This window comes from Vicugna pacos, chromosome 6 (assembly GCF_048564905.1).
Source record: "Vicugna pacos chromosome 6, VicPac4, whole genome shotgun sequence".
Classification (NCBI taxonomy): Eukaryota; Metazoa; Chordata; class Mammalia; order Artiodactyla; family Camelidae; genus Vicugna; species Vicugna pacos.
The window spans coordinates 61,303,078-61,322,753 of record NC_132992.1 but is presented as its reverse complement, the minus strand read 5'-3'; the positions used below and the strand labels follow the sequence as shown (position 1 = coordinate 61,322,753).

Below are 19,676 nucleotides of genomic sequence, written 5' to 3'. Positions count from 1 at the left end.
GGAGAGTTCTAAAGAGAGACAAGTCTCTCACCAACGTGGCTAATATTTTCCAAATCTAGTTTTTTTTGTCTCAAATCATTGGAAAGGACATGATTTGAGGAAAGTAATTCTTATCCCATAGATACCATCCAACAGAGAAATGGACTGTTCTGATTTTTCCCTAATGAAGAATATTCATTGTTATTCCCCCTGGGCATACAGTGGGAAATAATACATGATTTCTGAATAGAAAACTGGCCCAAATTACACGTTATTTTCTTGTTACTTGTTACTTTTTTGTTCTCAACATAAGGGAATCAAATTCCTTTTTCTTCCTCACTTCACAGTAAGGCTTGCACAAGGATAACATGGAAGCAAACGAGATCTTGCGAAAGTTTGGAAAACCTCTCCTCTCCCAGTACTATGGGAAAGTCCCCTTCATCCTGCTTCTTGGATGCTGATGACCGAAACACCATCAATATTGAAACAACTGGAAATGTCATTCACATGACCCGACAGCCTCATCTGTCCTGACCAGAGGAAGGGGGAGCATCACTTCACCCACAATAAAGCCACAAGTGCTTGAAATACTTGATCTATAGCAGACAACACTATCAACTGCTATTGTGTTTGGCCCCAAGACAACTATTGCATAAGAGAAGAAAAAAAACAGCCTAAGAGAACTCTGGCTCTTTGATTCTACAGATTACAATACAGATTTCAGTTAGAGCTGGGAGCTTACTGGTAGGTGGTATTTAAAAAAACCAAAAACAACAAACCCAGGAGGGTAGGGTACAGCTCAGTGGTAGTGTGCATGCTTAGCATGAACGAGGTCCTGGGTTTGATCCCCAGTACCTCTTAAAAATAAAAAAAAAATCCTAATTGCCTCCTCCTCCCCTCAAAAATAAATAAATAAATTTAAAAAAAAAACCCAAATCAAGAAGCACATACAGCAAGCTGGTTTGCAATAGCTGGAAAGCTGGCTGAGTGAGCACAACTTACAGATTTCAGGATCCCTGTGGCATCTTCATGCAGCCACGTAGGGTAGACCACTTCATCGTTCAGTATGGCCTCAAAGAGGTCATCCTCGTTCTCTGCCTCGAAGGGTGCATGGCCGCACAGCATCTCATAGAGCAGCACGCCCATTGCCCACCAGTCCACCGCGGGCCCGTACAGCATCTCCTGGAGGATCTGTGCAAAGGGGCAATGTGAGAATTGCCTCGTGCCTCTGATCAACAAATGCGTCCTAATGACTGAGGAAAATGACGGATTAGGAGAGGCCGCATCACAAGGGAGTTCCCTGTGCTGGCCTGCGTATTTCATTCCACCTCTGGAGAGTGGTCTGTCTTCCCGGGGCTCAACTCAGAGGCTTTCTCATGTGGGTGATCAAACGTCTATGGCCTGCTTAGGCCAAGGTGATAGTAGATGCAGATCCAAACCAGGAAGGGTTTAGAACTGCATCTGTGGAGAAGGAAGAGGAGACTGGACTCATTCACCCATATGGGAGAAACTCAAGAGCTTATCTATTTCTGCTAATTGGGGCTTGGGTCAAAGCACTGAACAGAGGCAAAGAAGAAACTTGAATAGCTGTGCATGGAGCATGCTTTGTCCTCATTCAGGGCTAAACCCTGAAGTAGCTACAAAGTTTCCAAAACTGTTTTTGACCTGGATTCTTATTTGGAGGAACTGAGGACATTTTCAGCCATCATTCACCCAACGAGCCACAGAGGAGCATGGAGGCGTCAGCTTTCCATGCCGCCCACAGGTTGTGGCACACGAACGGCCTGCGCATCTCTGACAGGGCTGTTGGAGCGCTGGGCCTTGCAGAGCCGCCCAGACAGCGAGGGCACTCACCTCGGGAGCAATGTAGTCGGGCGTGCCGCAGAAGGTGGCCGTGGTCACCCCGTTACAGATCCCCTCCTTGCACATTCCGAAGTCGGCCAGTTTACAGTGACCCTCGTGGTCCAACAGTACGTTGTCCAGCTTGAGATCTCTGAAAGAAACCAAGAGTGGCATGTGGTGGGGCAGCGGGGCCCCTAGACCATCCACCTGGATGAGCTGGGTCACGGAATGGGTGATCAGACCACAGAGGGGCCAGGCGCGGCCCGAGAGCTTTCTGCACACATACTTCAAAGGAAAACAATGCTTCTTTGGGTCAGTTGGATGAAAAATGCAGATCAGCTCTCAAAATGTGCCTTGTGGTTCTTGGATGCTGGATCCACCTGAATGGACTCTCCAGATATTAAGACACAGGCTGCCCATTAGAAACTGAGAAGGTAACTTTTCCAGGCTTCCCACTTACTTTATACCCCCAAGACATCCACCCACTCCCACCGTGTTCTCCACTCTGGCATCTTTCTACCCACTGGGCTTCACTTGGGGAACATTCCCGGAGCAAGTGGCCGCTGTGGGCCACGGACTGTGATAGGCATCAAGAGTGCACGTGCTCCTTCTCCCTAAGGGGCTCGCAGAGCACTGGGGAGACAAACATTAGCTCCACGAAGGAGGGAGCGGGTTGATGTGGTTCACCACTGTGCTAGGCATACTGCACTCCATAAATATTTGTTCAAAATCCATACATAGAGATGTGTGTATACACAGATACCTATACACGCATCTCTCTATATACATACATGGAGGGGAGGAGAAAGAGAAACGGGAGAGGGAAGAAGAGAAAACCAGTTGTTGTATAATACAGGTGGCATGATGGACGCACGAACTCAGTGCTGGGAGAGGAACACAGGAAGGAACAATTAATCCCTTCTAGTGGGAAGAGAGAGGGATAGTTCCACAGTAGAAGCAAAATTGAGCTGGCTCTTAAAGCGGTGTGTCAGAGCCTTCCATACAGGGGAGGGATGTGAGAAGGTTATTGTGGGCAGGTGGACAGAGCTGGTGCATGGAGGTAGGCGCGGAGGTGTGATGGGCAGGTAGGCTCGGGAACTCTTTGAGGTGTAGTATGGATGGAGAGTGAGCCTGCATCGGAACATCGGGGCCATCAAAATGCCAGGGCTGGAAAGGACAATTAGGTCCAAACTGTGAAGGGCCCCGAATGCCGCACTAAGGAATTTTGATAGTTAGCTATTAGGCAGAAGTGACCCACGGAAGCTCTCTAATTAAGATCTCCAACTGAACAGAAAAGATCAGCTAGCAGCAAGCAGCTCAAACAGTCCTAGGCAGAGACGTTAGGACCTGAACTAGGACAGCGTCAAATGGAACAGAAGGCAAGGGGTCAGTTAGCAGGGCTTCGGTGAACGCACAATCAGTGTGCAGGCCTGAGGACCACTTAGAGGGAGATGAGGAGAAGCGGCAGGATTGATGACTCCTGGGTTTCTGCTGAGACTCAGTGGGTTAGCGGGGACGTTAATAACCAAGGAAAAGCAAGACAGGAGTAATAACAGGGTTGGTCTGGGTGCACCCTAGCTACACAGGAGCCTCAGAGATTATGGTGAGCCCAGGACAAAAGCACCTTCCCTCCCTCCCCCAACCATAGGAACAGAATCCACTTAAGGGAAGTGAGTTTCCAGCAGCAGAATTGTTTGGTAAAAGACCTGAAAAAACTGTCTGCAAACAAAAGGCCATGTTCCCTCAATGCCTGCTCCCCCACATGGACTTCAAGCACCACCTGTCTTCCTGTCTCCTGTCACCACACATATCCAGGCATCATCACAGAGGGAGACCTGGCACCATGGCAGCCTGGGAAAGCGTCCTACAGACCAACACCACTGCCAGGCTCTAGGCTCAGCCTGGAGAGGACGAGACAGGCAGCTTTGCCTATGGTGCGACAGCTTTATGCTTTGCTTTTTGAAGCAATGGCGTGCTCAAAGGCAACCACACGGGCTAATCAGTGAGGAGGCTGCCCAGCCTGCCGGGGATGATAGGTGACTTCCTGCACCCAGAGGTCTGCAGTCGACCGCCAGGTGTGAGGCGGCCACTGGGGGTGACGGTGGCCCCACACTGGGCGTCTTCACAGTGGGGGCCACTGACGGCTGTTCTGGGGCTTGGCATCCCCAGTGGGTGGCGTCAGGGCACTCACAGTTCTGTTTTCCTACCCCTGCTCGGCCCGAGGGAAGAGGCTGGTCTCTGTCCAGCCTGGGGTCACGCTGCAGCTGGAGGAGGTAGTAATGACAGAACCGGTGCAGCTTGTTTCCACACCGGGCCCTGCGACTGGATCCAGCCAGAACACACTGGTCTCACAGACAGTGGTCGCTGGAAGACACCCAGGGATGGAAACTGAGTTCTGTTTTCCAGGAATCCCTGACGAGTGAGGTGAAAGCAGTAGAGCTTTCGCAGACCAGCCTCCTCTCCGCACCTGTGTCCCGGCAGCCACCTCCCGGGGGTCGGCAGAGGTGTGCTGCGGACCTGCGAGTCACCTGCAAAGCAAGGCTCCTCCATCTCTAAACCTCCAGTCAGCCTCCCACCCCCTCCCTGTGAAGAATCCCACCTCCTACACAGGCAACTGCTTGCAGCAGGCTGTGGTCTGCGGAACCCGTGTCCTCCTCTGCACGCCCACACACAACATGAGCTAGATCTGTTCAGCCGACGTGAAAGTGGAATCACAAGAGCCCGGGGCGGTGGGTAGGGAGACCACTGCCAGGAGCACGGTCTAGCTCAGTTATTCTTCCAGAAGTGGCTTCAGACTCCAGGCCCTATTAGCGCCTGGTTGTCTGGCTCCTCTGGGGACTGATGATGGCAAACATTAAAAGGGGCTGGCTGAGGTTGGAGATTATAGCCTGTGGCCCCAGGAGGGCCTGGGAGCTGGCTGTATCAGCACCGCGTTCTCGCCCAGAGGTCCAGGCCCCTGCGGCCCTGCACCCAGAGCCTGCACAGAGTGCTCTGGGTCTCTTCCATGGCCAAACGGGGTGCCTGCGTTTCTGAACTTTCCCGAAGCCGTTATAACTGGTAAGGGCTCGGAAAGGATTTCCTGGGGTAGCAGAAACAAGTACAAACAGAAACCCACAACGGTCTAAAGAGCTGACCTGAGATTGCTCAGGAAAACTTGTGACTAACGTCCCAGGGAAGAGGTTTGATTACTTATTACTCGGCAGCTGTTACAGGTACAGGTACGCAGGAATTGTTCAGGGAGAGAAAAGGGCTTTGTCATCAGGTCTGTAAGTTGCCTGTCACAATGCCCTCTGTACCCAGAAGTCTTGGGGCACAACCCTGCTGCTCAGGACACAGAATTGAGCAGCACAGGGATGCGACTCAGCCTGGTCACGGGATGATTCCCTGGGGCACAGAGGCAGGTTATACACCTCAAACCTGACTTCTCAGTCTAATTTTAGGCATGCTCAGAATGGGACCAGCCCTGAGGGAAATGCTGTTGCTGGCTTCACAGCAGGTGCTACCTAATAGGACAAAACTCTCAAACCAGGATCCTCAGGGGGTTCAATTAAGAGCATAAGATCCCAGGCTATCAGTTCTGCCCTTGGCCCCAATATCTCCACCGTGAGATCGGTCCTGACATCCCCAGATACCTCTCCGACAGCACACCTTGCACTGTACTCCCGAAGACTCTGCACCTGTCTCCCCCCTTGGCTGGGGCTGAGCCCTATTCCTCCCTAGCCCCAGCTCGGTCCCGGCAGAAGACACAGACCAAAGAGATCCACAGGTGCATCTCAGGTAGATAATGGCCAATGCAGAGCCTGACTTATTTTCAGGGGAAAGACGGAAGTTCTGTAAACATCACTGGGACCCTTGTTTCAAAATAATTATACTCATAAAAACCCATGTGATTTACCCCCAAGAGATAGATTCTGTGGCCCTGAAATATAAGTTCAAATGCTTTGCTTTAGTGAAACTGGAGAAAAGAAACTGCCTTAGGAGCGGCAAGCAGAAAGCAGAGGGGACTCAGGCATAACACTTTTCCTGGCTCACATCCAGATGGCGAGCAGGACACTGAGAGGGTTAGCCAAACCCATCCAGAGGTTACACAGCCATTTACGGCCATGGCCAGCTTCTACTCTAAGGGTAAATAGTCACCTTCATTTAACAAAAAAAGCAAAAGCCAAAAAGTCACCCTCTGACTCCTGAACTGAATATGAAATATGCAGAGGTCAGTTCTTGGCTTTGGAGTTCCGCAGCCTCCCATGCCAACATGTAACTCAGCAGCCAGAGTTAACAAGGCTAGACAATGAGGATGACAGGTTCATACAGGGCAGAGGCTCAAGTCCTAAAATGCTAAACACACAATTATGGGCTCATCGTTCATTAGCGTATTGAGCGGGGATTTAATAGCTATCCCTTTGTTCTGCAAGCACAGAAGGGTAGAAAGAGTTATTTTATCCTCCCTGACTGCCTGAAAGGTACATTGTTCTTGCTGGGTAATCAGGGTTACTTAAAATGCCCGCAGTGGTTTCAGAGAGGATTCTCAAGTGGTTCAAGACAAAGGAAATTCAGAAATTGTATTTATTTTGTTTCCACCACGAGCTATTCTGAGAGTCGTAAAACAAAATGACAGGAGTCTTACTGCTTAGATCAGTGGAATCAGTTACACTTCCAAAAGAAATAAAAAGTGAGTTAAGAGCTGACTCCTTGAACAAGAATGAATCTAAGAGGCTATTTAGGTGCTATATTTAATATATTTTTAAAACATTTTATCATAGAAAATATTATATGTTTACAAAAGTGCAGCGAATAATGTAACATCTCCTGTAGCAATCACACCACATCAGCAGCAATCAATGCATGCCCAATCTTGTTTCAGCTACATTTACTCCCTTCCTGATCCATCTGTTTGCAGATCTGGATGCAAATCCAAAACATGAAACGATCTCATCTATACATATTTTAATATCTGAATCTAATGGATAACAATTATTTAACAAAGTATAACTTTGATATTAGTTATAAAATATACAGTCAACATACTATTTATTGTTGATATATTGAGTTTTGTCTGTTTGTTCATTGTTGGTATGTGTGTGTATCCAGAGAACCTGAAAAAAAGGTTCTGTGGGTAATAATAATAATAAATAATGAGTGTCATTGCTAGCTAATATACATTGGGATGCTCACCAAATGCTAAGTGCTTTATCTATATTTTATTATTTATTGTCTTAGTTTATCTTCAAAACAACCCTATGAAGTAGGCTTTGCACCAACATCATTTAGTTGGCCAGGGATAAAGTCAGGATTCAAACTCAGTTCTGCTCACCCCCCTTCAAGGCCTGGGTTCCTGACCCACTACAGGTGGCACATTCTCTTCCATGTTCGGTATTATGTTCCTGGCTAATCCTCCTAGTAGGCTATTTCTTGAGAGGACTTCATCAAGTCAAACAAGAGCCATCGGAGAATCAGCAAATACCCTGAGATTGAACTAGAACAAAAGGACATTTTTGTGCACATCACTATTAAATGCATAATCAAAATTCTGCAAAAAATGTTTTTTTTGCCTTGGCTTTTAGCTTGTGCATGGAGAAAGTTCAATGGATTTTATACAGTCCTTCAAGGGGCAGGAGTAAGGGAGTGCACAGCAGATCTCTAGCTGTCAAACAGAAGATAGCATGCTGCCCTCTTCCAGGGAAGAGAGGCTGGCATGTGGGCAAGAGTTAAGACGCGGCATTTGCCAAGAGAGTGAATTTGGATTATGATCTAAATTTCAAAACAAAACCATTTAGGGCTGGCTTGTGTTTTGAATGTCTGGATTTATATAAACTTGAAATCTTTTCAAAGCAAGACTGATTGTATTAAACTGGTAAAAAGAATTTTAAATAGTCACTGAAATAGCAAAAGCCTAAAATTTGGTTTCATCCCAAGTCAGATAGTAGCACCCTTCATGTACTACCTAACAGAAGATACTCAGTTGTTCACCCACCCTACAAATCTTTGATTGCTATCCATGAGCCGGGCATATGCAGGGGGCTCAGAAGGAGACAGGAGATGGCAGGAGCCTGATACAGTGGGGCCAGCGAGGATTCCAGTCTTTAGCCTAAGAGGAAAGGGAACCCCCTGAAAGCTCTTATAGAAGAGCGGGGTGGCGTTAACTTGTGATTTTACAACAAGCCTCCAGCTATGATATGGATAACAGGTCAGAGGGGATGAGTTAGAGCATGGAGAGACCAACTGGGAAGCTACTGGAGTATTCAGAAAAGAAGTGATGGAGGCTGGACCAGGGTGGGGCAGTAGGGTGCAGAGAACTAGGTGGATGAACTTTTAGGGGAAAAACATAATGGGATTTAGCAATGGAAAGATGCAGAAGGTAAAAGGGGAGAAGCTCACAGAATTTATTTTGGACATACTGAGCTATTTTTCAGATGTCCGAGCAGAGATGTTTAACAGGCAGCTGACTATACACAGCTAGGACGCGGAGGGCAGGTCAGGCAGGCCAGGGATAGAAATGTGCGAGTTATTAGCTGGGTGGGGATGAGTTCACCTGGGGAGAAAGAATGGAATGAAAAGGAGACGGGTTGGGACTAAGCCTTGGTGAGAGCATCCTGAGGATAATATCCCTCGTTTTTTTTCACACTGAGACCACAAACACTAGCGAGAAATGAACAGTCAGAGTGAGCAGCTCAGCTGAAGGCCAGGAAGCAGGGATCTTTTGCCTCCAGTGGGCCATCCGTAGTCCTGTTTAGGTTTAAAAGGGTTAGAAAACGTTAACCTTTTTCAACCAGAATCATCTGATGGATTCTCTCTAGGTTAAACTCTCAACCTCTGCTACATGATGTGATGTTTTTGCGAGTGTAAACTTAAGTTTATTTTATATTTTACCTTTTTACTTTACGAAGATGGTTATTGCTGCATTATGCATGACAGCAAATTTTGGAAACAAACTAAATTATTTATTAATAAGGGAACAGCGAAATAAATTATGGTATATCCAGGGCAGGATTTTAGGAAAGCTGTTAAAATTTTATGAAGGACAAAAAAGGCAGACAAATGTTTATGACAGAATTTTTTGCCTTTTGAAAATTATGTCTTTGGTGATTATAAAAGTACTGTTTTCATTATGTAACATTCAATCATTCCTGAAAAAATTATGGAGAAAATGATGATGCGTTCACAATCTTCAAATCTTCTCAATGCTGCCCTAACATGCATTTTGAAGGAAACTGCTTTTCTCACCTAACAAATATTTTGGACATATTCCTATATCCTGTGAATCTGCCTCATTCTTTGTATGGTTACATAAAATTCCATCTTAAAGATGTACCATTATTAACCTAATCTCCACCTCTCATGAACATGTAGATTGTTTCTGATCATTTGCATCTTCAGACAACAGAGTAATGAGCGTTATTTGCACACTTGTAGAAGGGTTAAAATTTCAGAAGTGGAAATGCTGTGTCACAGGGTATAAATGTTTAAAATTTAAATAGATGTTGAGCAACTGCCCTTCAAGAAACTGACACCAAATTTTACTCCCACCAGCAGTGTACAGGAGTGTCCACTGGGCTTCCTTGTTCAGGTGAGATGTAATCATCCTTGTATTCTTGCCAATTTGCTAGGGAAAAATGATCTCATTGTTTTAATTTCATTTCTTGATTGTTAATGATATTAAGCTTTAAAAATATGTATATGGTTAAAGGTCATTTGTGTTTCTTCTGTTGCCTGCTTTATGTATTTTAAAAACAGGTAAAATGTTTTACCTATTTTAAAATTTGGGTTTTTAAAAAAATGATTTTTAGAGGCTCATAACACAGCAGATAGGAGCAATTTGTTATATTGGTTGCACATATTATTGCCCAGTCTGTTTTTGTTTTGTTTATGGCAACTTTCATATTTTTATAAAGTCAAATCTGTCAGTCTTTATAGCTGCTGGGTTTCATGACTTATTTATAGGCTGATACAATTCTAAGTGAGAAAGCAGGACACAAAATTGTATTTTCAATATTCTCTTAATTGTGTTATGACTGTTGTCAAGGGGAGGGCAGAGGGAAGGAAGAAAGACAGGAGGGAAAAAGGAAAAGATGAGAAAAGATAAAAGAGAAAGACTGATTGAAAGCCTGTGCCTAAGTGATATATTTATGAATTATTTTTCCTTTTTTGTATTTTCTAAATTTTTATAGGAATTAAGTCTTACTTTGATAACCAGGAAAAAGCCATTAAAAGATTTATTTACATCTTTTGGCTTTAATCCTTTCCTTTGGTTTCCCTACCATTTCAGGCTGTCATTCTCAAGGAAGACATGTAGGGAAAGTGCTCTACTGGTAGGAATGGAAAGGATTTGTTTTAAAAACCCAGGCTACAAAAACATGTTGAAAAAAGCCACCTTACTTGTTTAGGTGAACATCTGTGGACTCAGAATTCGGAACCTGTTATCACAAGCTCATTTTTTTCTAACCACTGAAATTACCTGAAGTGCCTACCATCTACATAATTGTCACCAATGACACTGATATTTTCCATAGTCCCATGATGTGTCCCTGTAGCCTTAACCAACAGTAGTTCGTAAATGAGGCCCCGGCAGAAAGAAGCGACTTTCCCGGTATTAAAGGAGGTCCCCGTGCCATTTCTCCTCATGAAGTGACTCTTTATCTGGTGTCTGTGAGGCTGATCTATTGCAACATCAGCTTAAGTACAAATATTTGAAATATGAATGTTCATCATTATGAGGCTCAATGCAAAATAACTTACTTTCTAATGAATGAAAGTCAGTGAAACAATTTCTAACCCAGAAGTGCTCCCGAGGCTCCTGGGTGGCTCTTTCCCCACTACCCTTTCATATGTCTTCCCAACAGCTACTTGAGATGGGAAATGATCATAAAAATGACTGCACAAGCTTGGCTATTATACTCCCTTTAAAACAGGGCCAGGGCCACACCAACTAACCCCCACGGGCCAGGTGCTGGGCTCTATCCAGTCCTGGCATTTCATGCCCTTGATAAGCAGAAAGCCTGTTTCCACTTGCACCCCTCCGTACACACAGGACCAACCTAACTGAGAAATTTCCCCTTGTCCTGTCTTGTGGTAGGAAAATAAAAATGTACAAAGAAAGCATTCATTGACTTTCTGGACACATGCAGAAAGCAATGAGTTTGAATAATGTCCACAATGTGCCAATCACACATCTCCTTAGGACCATCACATGAATGAGCCATCAAACAAACAGGCAGTTGAGCTTTCTCCATGTATTTGTTCATTCCATGCTCCCTACTCCCAGGAGGGCTGAAATTCCCTGGCTGGAGTAGCACAAATTTATTTAGCAGTTCCTTACAGTACTTTTATTTTATAGTTGCCAAGCAAATCTCTTTCACTAACTCTTCTTGCCAAATGCTTCCTATGTGGTACCTGGCAGCATTCACTGAGAAAGCAGGAGGCAGGGTGGAGGGCTTTGGAGAAAGACATCAAGGAGATGACAGCCCCTTGGCTGCTAGGGGCCTCCTGGCCATTGGACCTAGCTCCGACCCCACAGAAAGGATGCTGGGCCCGATGGCATTCCTGGACTTGTGGTCCAGAGGGGACAAAGTGGTCAACGAGCTGAATCCTGTTAATTCCTCAGGACTTCTCCCACGCCCAGTGCAGCTGACCCACGGAAAACCAGCTGCCAGGGGCAGCTTGGCTTCCCAACCATAGAAATCCAACAAGGAAATGGAATTTCTCCTACAGCAAGATCACAAATAGGATCAGCGAGTCATGGGGATTCTGAGAGCCTGCCAGCCAGGGTCAGGGCTGGTGGGGAGGAGCTCCTCACTGGCTGGCTGCTTGCAGGAGGTGTGTGTGAAGATGAAGGATGAGGAGGTTTTCATTACGGAGGCTTAGAGCATGGCTCCCTACTAAGCAAAAAGATGTTAATGACAATCGGGGCAGCTGTGGAGGAGGGATGAGCAGGGGCCGATGGATCCCACGGGGCTTTTTGTTGGACACAAACAGGTTCAGAGAGTGAAACTCTGTTAACATTCACAGGCACATGGCACTAGGTAACCACTGGCCATCGTTGTCACGGTTACTGTTGGACACAATGGGGATAATGGAAGACACTGTCAGGGACAGTGAGACAGCTTAACCTGTCTAGCTGTGGCTGGTTCCCTCTAAGAAAACCCAGGGCTCTTCTAAGGGGCCTAGATCCTGTCAGCTGTGAGGCTGGTTCCCTGAAGACAGTCCACTGAGAAGAAACAGTAATGCCCTTGCTCTGCCAGGGTTAGAACCTGGGGCAAACAAGCAGCAAAAGCTGTTGCGGCCATCCGCTGGCCAAACACACAGCCTCGCAGAGCGTGCGAGGCAGGGCGTGGGTAACGAGAACGCTTTATGACAGGAAGGAATAGTTTATAGTGTCAACCCCAGGAAGGGCCATGCAGGCTGATTTTGGCAAATGGCTCAGCACAAGCCTCTGCCAGCATTAGTAATGCCTTACGCAACAGTAATATCAGAGGGGCGGGGAGGGGCAGGGGGGAGGCGGGGAGCCTTCCAACTTGAACCAGGACTTTTGGCGATATTGACAGGTTTCATCTGGTTACCTGCTCTCCCCATCACAGACGAAACCTGAGCTGTCTCAACCGAAGTCTCTGAAAACCCGACGGACTTCTGTAGTTCAGAACCACTCCCAGGCCCTCAGAATTAAATATGGACCTCAAATTTTAGTCCTGGGTCATAGTCACTATTGCTTTGTTTTCTAATGATGTTTTGCATAAAAAGCCTTGCTTTCCCCAATCGGATGGCAAACCCCAAGGACAGGCCTGGAATATTCCACAGGTCGTTTCCAGACCACTGATCACAGGCTGGACACAGGACAGCAACCCACATCCGAACGCCTTTCCATGGAGGAACTTTCCTGATTTCCTCCCAGCGCTGTGCATGGCATAACAAAATGTGCAAGGCTTCGAATTTTCCCCTAAGTCACTCCCTTTGGGAGAATTCGGTGCCATTTCCCAAGCACCCGCTCACTCTGGTGCCAGTACTTGGTCTTATAACCAAAGAGCCAAAGTCTTTCAAGCCAGCCGCTTAGTTGTTCACTTTTAAGTATCTGAGTACTTATATTGTGGAGATGCTGCCCAAAGATTTGCCGGTTTCATGTGGTAATAGTCGTCTTCATAGAGGTCATCTATTCAATGCATAAGTAAGAGTTATCATAACCCACTAAGTTCTTAAAAGTCAACAGAACTCACAAATCAGGGCAAAAATTATTTGTAGCCTATGTGTCTTAGTTTTAGCATAGAAAACATCACCAAACTTGTAAACCAAAGTGGCAGATGAACACACCTTTTGAGAGGAGACTAACCTTCTTGCCTCAGTGCTGGACTAATCTTGATCCAAAAAATAACGGCTATTTCAGTTTGATCAGTTTGCCCAGCACCTCAGTTCCTGTGTGAAAACACTGTTAAGGTCACAAGGTGATCGACTGACCTTAGTCTAAACAGTCACTAACCCTGGATTTCACTTCTTAAATATCCTGTGCCACAACATTATACATATATCCATGCATACTTTACAGAGGTAGTTAAAGACCTTTTGCAAATAGAAGCTTTCATATAGCAATAATAGTGGGGCATATTTTACATGCCCCACTAGGGAACAGGAGTCCACACTGAAGATCTTATCCGGTAACAAATCCAGAGTGACCAGTTCTGGAGACGGAGCAAATCTGGACTTGTGGTCAAGAAAGACAGGTAGGTAGAGGCCAAGGACAAATACTCAGCTATGCTCTTACGTAGCAATAGCCCCCCACCATTTGCTCCCCTCAATCTGCTTCCTCACCCCACCCACACCATGTAAATTTTGGGAAGATTCAACCAACTTCTGTCTGTTCCCAAGAGGCAGTGAAGAGTGAGGTTAAGGGCACAGACTCCAGAGCCAGGTGTCCTGGGTGTGAGTCTTGGCCTTGTTCTTTACTAGCTGTGTGATCTTGGGCAATTTGCTTCACCACTCTGTGTTTATTTCCTTATCACAAAATGCAGGTGACAACAGTTCCTGACTCATAGGAATTACGGGATTTTTTAAAATATGAATTGCTTGAAACAGTGCCCGCAATGATGTGCTTTGGAAGCATTAACTATTATTTCCTCAACAAAAAACCAGATGACAGATAACAGCACAGCCTGTTGCTTAAGATTTTTCTGAGAATCAAGACCGATGGAGAGGATACACGGACTTTGCAAATACTTACTCTAAGTTTTTGCGTTTGGGGCAGGTAGGTCTATTACATTATTAAGTAACACATCTGGCTTATAAATGGCTCTTATTTATGTACAAGAGCAAGAGGGCAAAGCAGGGTGGTCATGCAGGGTCCCAGCCTGGCACCAGTGACGAGTGAAATGTCTTGAGAATTGGTGAAGCCTCATCAGCCTTGCTGAGACCACGTTCTGAAGCATTCAGATATAAGGACAAAGATCTCTGTTCAGCATGTCTGTGCCCCACCCAGCATGATAAAAAAAGGTTGGTTTGAATCAGAGTTTGTCCAGTTCCACCCCCGTCTGTCAAATGCCAGGCAGTTTACTCCAGGTGGCCCATTCTTTTAAGTGGAATAAGCTGGAGGAGGAGAAGGAAGTCACCAAATCCTGCTAGTGCTATCCAATCCACCCCAGGGTCTGGGGAAATCTATTTCCATTCTGGAGAACTGACATGGAATCCCTCAATGCAACCAAATACAACTCAGCTGGTACAGCCAGGCCTCATGTTCTTCTCGCTCCTCCCCGCCTACTTCCTGAGGACATACACCCAGTTAAGGAGATGGTCTCATAGAGGCAGTGATGGGATAAGACCCAGACCCTGCAAGGCCACTTTGGGGGGATGTTGTTTCTAGCTGGTCACTGTTTAAGCAATACTGTGATAAATGAAAGTATCGTTCTGACATGTCCAAACCTATTAATAGCTTTTACCACGTGTTTCCACAGATGCGCACTCAACTCCAGGTACTGTGCTTACATTTAAGAATTTCCATCAATGCTGCTGCACTGGTGTTCGCCTTCCTTTGCCACAGGCAGCCAACAAAGGTCATGAGTAGTCAACGGAAAGGGCAGGCAGAGGGGGCAAGTTCCAAAATCTTGCCTCCAGCTGCTGTTGTTTAATGATTCTTATTTTCCCAATTGAAATGGGATCTCCCTGGAGAGGTTCCTCCGTTTTCATTTTTCTATCTTTGTGTTTTTGAGTTCCCTTCGGTGCCTCACACAGTGCTTTGCACATACTGGGCCCCTAATAAATGGCTGTTGTTCTAACAAGAAGCCCCCTCTGCCATCTGGCATTGGTTTGGTTCTGAGAGCTCAGTGAGGACGCTGGGGACTCCTTGGCAGCTGGGTGATTCTGGTTTGGCTGGGACCCTGGCACCCATCCGGGACCCTCTGGAGCCAACGTGAAAGTACCGTTGCCGGCTGGGGTCTTGTCTTGGGGGTAACCTAGGACCAGGACCGCATACCCAGGAAGCTCTGCGGCTCTGAACACACCATCAAGTCCTCCCCGCTCCAGCCATGAATCCTTCACGACCCGTCTAGAACCAAACCAATTCCAACCAAGAGATTCCAGAAAGGAAAACTGCCTCTGCTTGGCGACTGCCTGTCCGTGTTTGGCTGATAGGTGAAAGCAACCTTTGTTCCTGTAAAAGGAAGACATTAACAAATTCTGTTGATCGCCATAAACAGGATTTATGTGAACTGAACTGGCTACTACAGAACACAGTGAACCTGGGAGTGGCTTCTGTCATTAAGACAGTGGCAACGAGCAGACAGCAGAGGGTCAGGCCAGCTGGCTGAGTGCAGCTGAGCAGTGGTGGGGGAAAGGTGTTGGTGTGCAGGCTGGCATCTTGGTGCACCAGAACCTTCTGATGGACATACATCCTACCCTCTCTTTAGAGGCAGCACAGGGGGTCAGGTGGACAAGCTGGAATGCAGGTATTATCTGGTGCACTGTCTGGTCAGCTAGTCAAGGGACAAGAACGCTTGTTCCAAGTCAGAAAGCAATGCTTCTTGCCTCGGCTCTGTCACCTCTCTGGCCTCAGTTTCCTCATCTGTAAAATGACTGGTTGGGACTGGCTGACAACCTCTCCCCACTGCGCACATCCGGTCCATCACTGAGGACTGGCAATTCCACCTCCTGGTTATATTTATAATGAGACACCTTCTCTTCACCACACCACCCCGGGCTCCATTCAGCCCGTCATTTCCCAGCTGCATCAGTGCATTTGCTTACTGGTCTCTCCCCACTTTTCTCCTCCACTTTCCATGCTCTACCAGTTATCTTTCTGAACTACAATTCTGATCGTATCCCTTGAAAGTTTAAGAGGCTCCCGTCTGATTGTAGCACCGTAATGCCCCACCACCGGGGCTCTGCCTGCCCCACCAGCCTTACTTCCTCCCGCGCTGTACATTCCCAGATGAGCACGGTGCTCTCTGGTGGACCAATGGTCTCTGAGCCTAGAACAGTACTACTCTAAGTGTGGTCTGTGGACTGGTACTCACCTGCAAACTGCCCCTGGCTGGCGATAAAGTAGAAAATGAGTGAATGGATGAATGAGTAAATGAATGAAGTAGCAATGAAGTAAGTAGAAAAACTGAGAGTAAGCTTGTAGAAACTTTTCTATCTGACAGTAATTTTATGTCTGTTGAATCTACCAAAAATTTTGGCTTCTCTTTACATTTCTTTGAAAGTTTGTTTTTCTATTCATTTCCTTTTATCACATTTGATGGAAGTATTTGGTCCTAAAGGGATTGGAAAAGGAGAAAGACCCACTGGTTTACCACTGCAGATAGTCTGAGGTGGTCTGGCCAGCAGCTTCCCTCCCTTTCCTCTGCTAGGTTTGTCTGACTTCCATCCCACTGAAGCCTCTCTGCTGAGAAGCCTTCTGCCGCCTCTCCTCGGTGCTCCAACAGCGCTCGGGTGCATACTTCTAATTCCAGTATTTATTACACTGACTGCAGCTGCTGGTTTCCTTGCAGGTCTTTCCCATGCTTAGTTCAGCTCTCTAACCTCAGAACAAGGTAACTGGAACAGGGCTGAGGGGGCAATTAAGAGTTGATTGAACAGAATAAGCCCTAAGTTTTTAACCCTAAACTCTAGTTATATTCCCTTTATCTCTACACCCCTTGAGTATAAAATTTTTCTAGTGTATCTGGTGTACCTGTGTATCTCCCTCCCATGCCTAGTTGGTGTTCTGTCCCTAATGGGTACTTAGGAAATGAGGAAGAAACGATGAAAGCTGCTCTCTGCATCAGGTGGTGACTTCTTTATACCATCCATCCAGCTGAACTCAATTCTCTGTCCTAGAGTTAATACAAGCAAGCTGGGCTTGTAGGTACAACAGCCCATGACTAATGTGTGTGCCTGTGATTACGCATCCTTACAACAGCGTGGTATTGTAATCAGACAAGACAAATCACCCCTGTATGTTTTGCATAAAAGTAAAAGGTCAGTCCAGGAAGAAAAAGAATAATGAGATTCCTGAAGTCCTTCATCAAGTTGGAAAGCTCATTCGACTTTTTTTTTAAAGGCATTTCATGGAAAACTCCAAAACCAGAAGGGATGGAATATTACAGAAGAAACAATTTAAAGGCTCAGAAAATTCTTTAAGCCCAAACCAAAGAACATGATTCCCATCATATGGAACTAATTTCTTTCTGAAAGTTGATAAATCCAAAATTTTCACTGGGAACCAGTGGTCCCTGCATTTTCCCGGAGAAGGCAGTTTGAGAATACATTTCCTGAACCTCAGCCTCTTGGGTTCTGCTGCTAGATTTTCCCTTTGAAGTTGTGGAAAAATTCCCTCTCCCCCTCTCTGCTTCAGAGAACTTTATTTAAAAGGGAGTAATGTAATCACTGGCTCATTTGTCCAGATGTAGGGTATAAGATTGTCCCAGGACTTCCTGAGGGCTTCTGACGCACGAAGCCACAGACCCCGGGCTCTCTTATGGTTAGTAACAAAGCCAGCAAGCCTCAGAGATGCGCCAAGTGATTTTTTTTTCCCCCATTGGAAAAGGGGCTCATCCTCATTCAAATTAAAAAGACAGAGAATCAGCTGATAAAAGAACAATCACCAACGTTTATGATCCAAAAAAAGTGAATTATTTTGAAAATAGGACACACCAGCCAACTGATCTAGGTAACGTACAAGCAATTGAATTCTACCTGCTCTGGTGAGGTCCAGTCTTACTGAGTGTTAGGGCCATTCCGAACAGTGTTTTATCTGCCTTTAGAGGCTGGGTCCCGTTGACACAAGACATGAACTTGGAATTTTTGTTCTGGGTCACATGACACATTCCTGGCTAGGAAGGTGGTGCTCTCTCTCCTGTAACTTTCTACCGATGCCAAGGTCCCAGGTGCCAGGAGGCAGCAATGACAGGTCTGTGTGGGCAGAGACTCATCGGCCAAGGCTGGGCACATGCTGTCTCCTCTGCAAGAAGCATTTCTGTGTTGGCACAGGTGGGGGAGGCGGTGAGCTTGGCTGTCTGTGCCACAGATGAGATGATACAGCCTCTAAGCTGCCTCCAAGGGCTCTCGGGGTGCTCTTCTTTCTTGTGTGGCTCAGGAGGCCAGGCCCTCAGAGGTCAGGGCTCAGGGCCATCTGAGAGGTTCTGCCTGTTCTTGGCTGGGAGTGGCCTGACTTTTGGCTGGCTGGAGCCAAATGCGACCGGGGTGAGTGGCCTGAGGAGGGGCCCTCTCCTAGGGACATGGAACATGGCCTGCACCCCAGGAGCCCCCCAGGGCAGGCTCTGGAATGGGCATTCCTGAGGCATCTATTCACCCTGGACGATGCTCACCTGCCCAGTATTGGCTCTCAGGGAGCAGAGCCACAGGATGGATAATTCTATGTTCTAACCAGTTGGAGACCGTGAACCACCCCATTTGCTGGGGCCAAGGAAAACTGACGGGATGTGTGGAAAGGGCAAGCAGGGATGTTATTAGCAGAGACTCCACCTGAGTCCTTAAACCAAAGTAAGATGAGAGTTCACCAAGCCTGGACTATATTGTCACGTAAATGCCAAGGCAACTGAATACAGTCCTCCTTAAGTCGCTCACCACTCCTAAGTGTCTCCTTTCTGGGCTGGTCCTCCTCCACCCTCCCTTAAAGGGTAGGCGGTTCCCTGAGGTTCTGTTCTTGGCCCTTGCCTAGTTTATTTCCAGCACTACTGCTAGACCATATGGCGCCTTTGTGCAAATTACAGAAAGGCACCCCTTTCTCAAGACATGTTACCACCACCTCCTAGAAAATTCATAGTCATGACACGTCATCAATGACTAGGATGGAGTGGTGTTCTCTGGACTTGCTTAGTGCAGTCTGCCCAGTTGTGCAGCTGAAGCCCATGGGTTCAAATATTACCCTGTTCAGATGGCTCCCAAGTCCAGGTCTCCCCTGACACCTCTCTCGGGAGACCCAGAGCTGCCTGAGAAGTTAGAGATTAATTGATCTGGGACATAGCTACTAGGGAAGTCTCAGTACTTCAAATGCAAAAGGATGAAACTGGATGTTACCCCCACTGCTGTCTTCTCTCAGTTAAAAGCTTTAGAGTCCTCCACTGGAAATCTCGGAGTCACCTTTAATGCCTACTCCTTGGTCCCCATATCCAATTCACCAAAGTCCTCTCAGCTCTCCCCTGCACTGTTACCCCCATCCCCCCTCTCTTTCCATCACCATCACTGGCTTGCTGCAAGCCATGACTATGTCTTCCCCGAGTTATTCTAAGCACACCTACCTAAATGCCTAGCTTCCAGACTTGTTCCTCTGCCCTCTAACACCCCACATTTATTTCCTGTTAATCTCTTTCTCAAAAATCTCTGATGACTTCTACTGACAGGCAAAGAAAGCCCAGACTTCCTAGCCTGCATTCAAAACCTTC

General features: G+C 46.5%; 1 protein-coding gene across 1 annotated transcript in view; it reads right to left on the bottom strand.

Moving 5' to 3' along the window:
- PRKCH (protein kinase C eta) overlaps positions 1 to 19,676 on the bottom strand; it is a 205,664-nt gene that overhangs the window by 22,117 nt on the left and 163,871 nt on the right. The window contains exons 11-12 of the mRNA XM_006216558.4: positions 1,834 to 1,972; positions 982 to 1,170 (exon numbers count right to left, since the gene is read on the bottom strand). Coding sequence (XP_006216620.1) covers positions 982 to 1,170; positions 1,834 to 1,972 — 328 coding nt within the window. The remainder of the gene's footprint in view (positions 1 to 981; positions 1,171 to 1,833; positions 1,973 to 19,676) is intronic.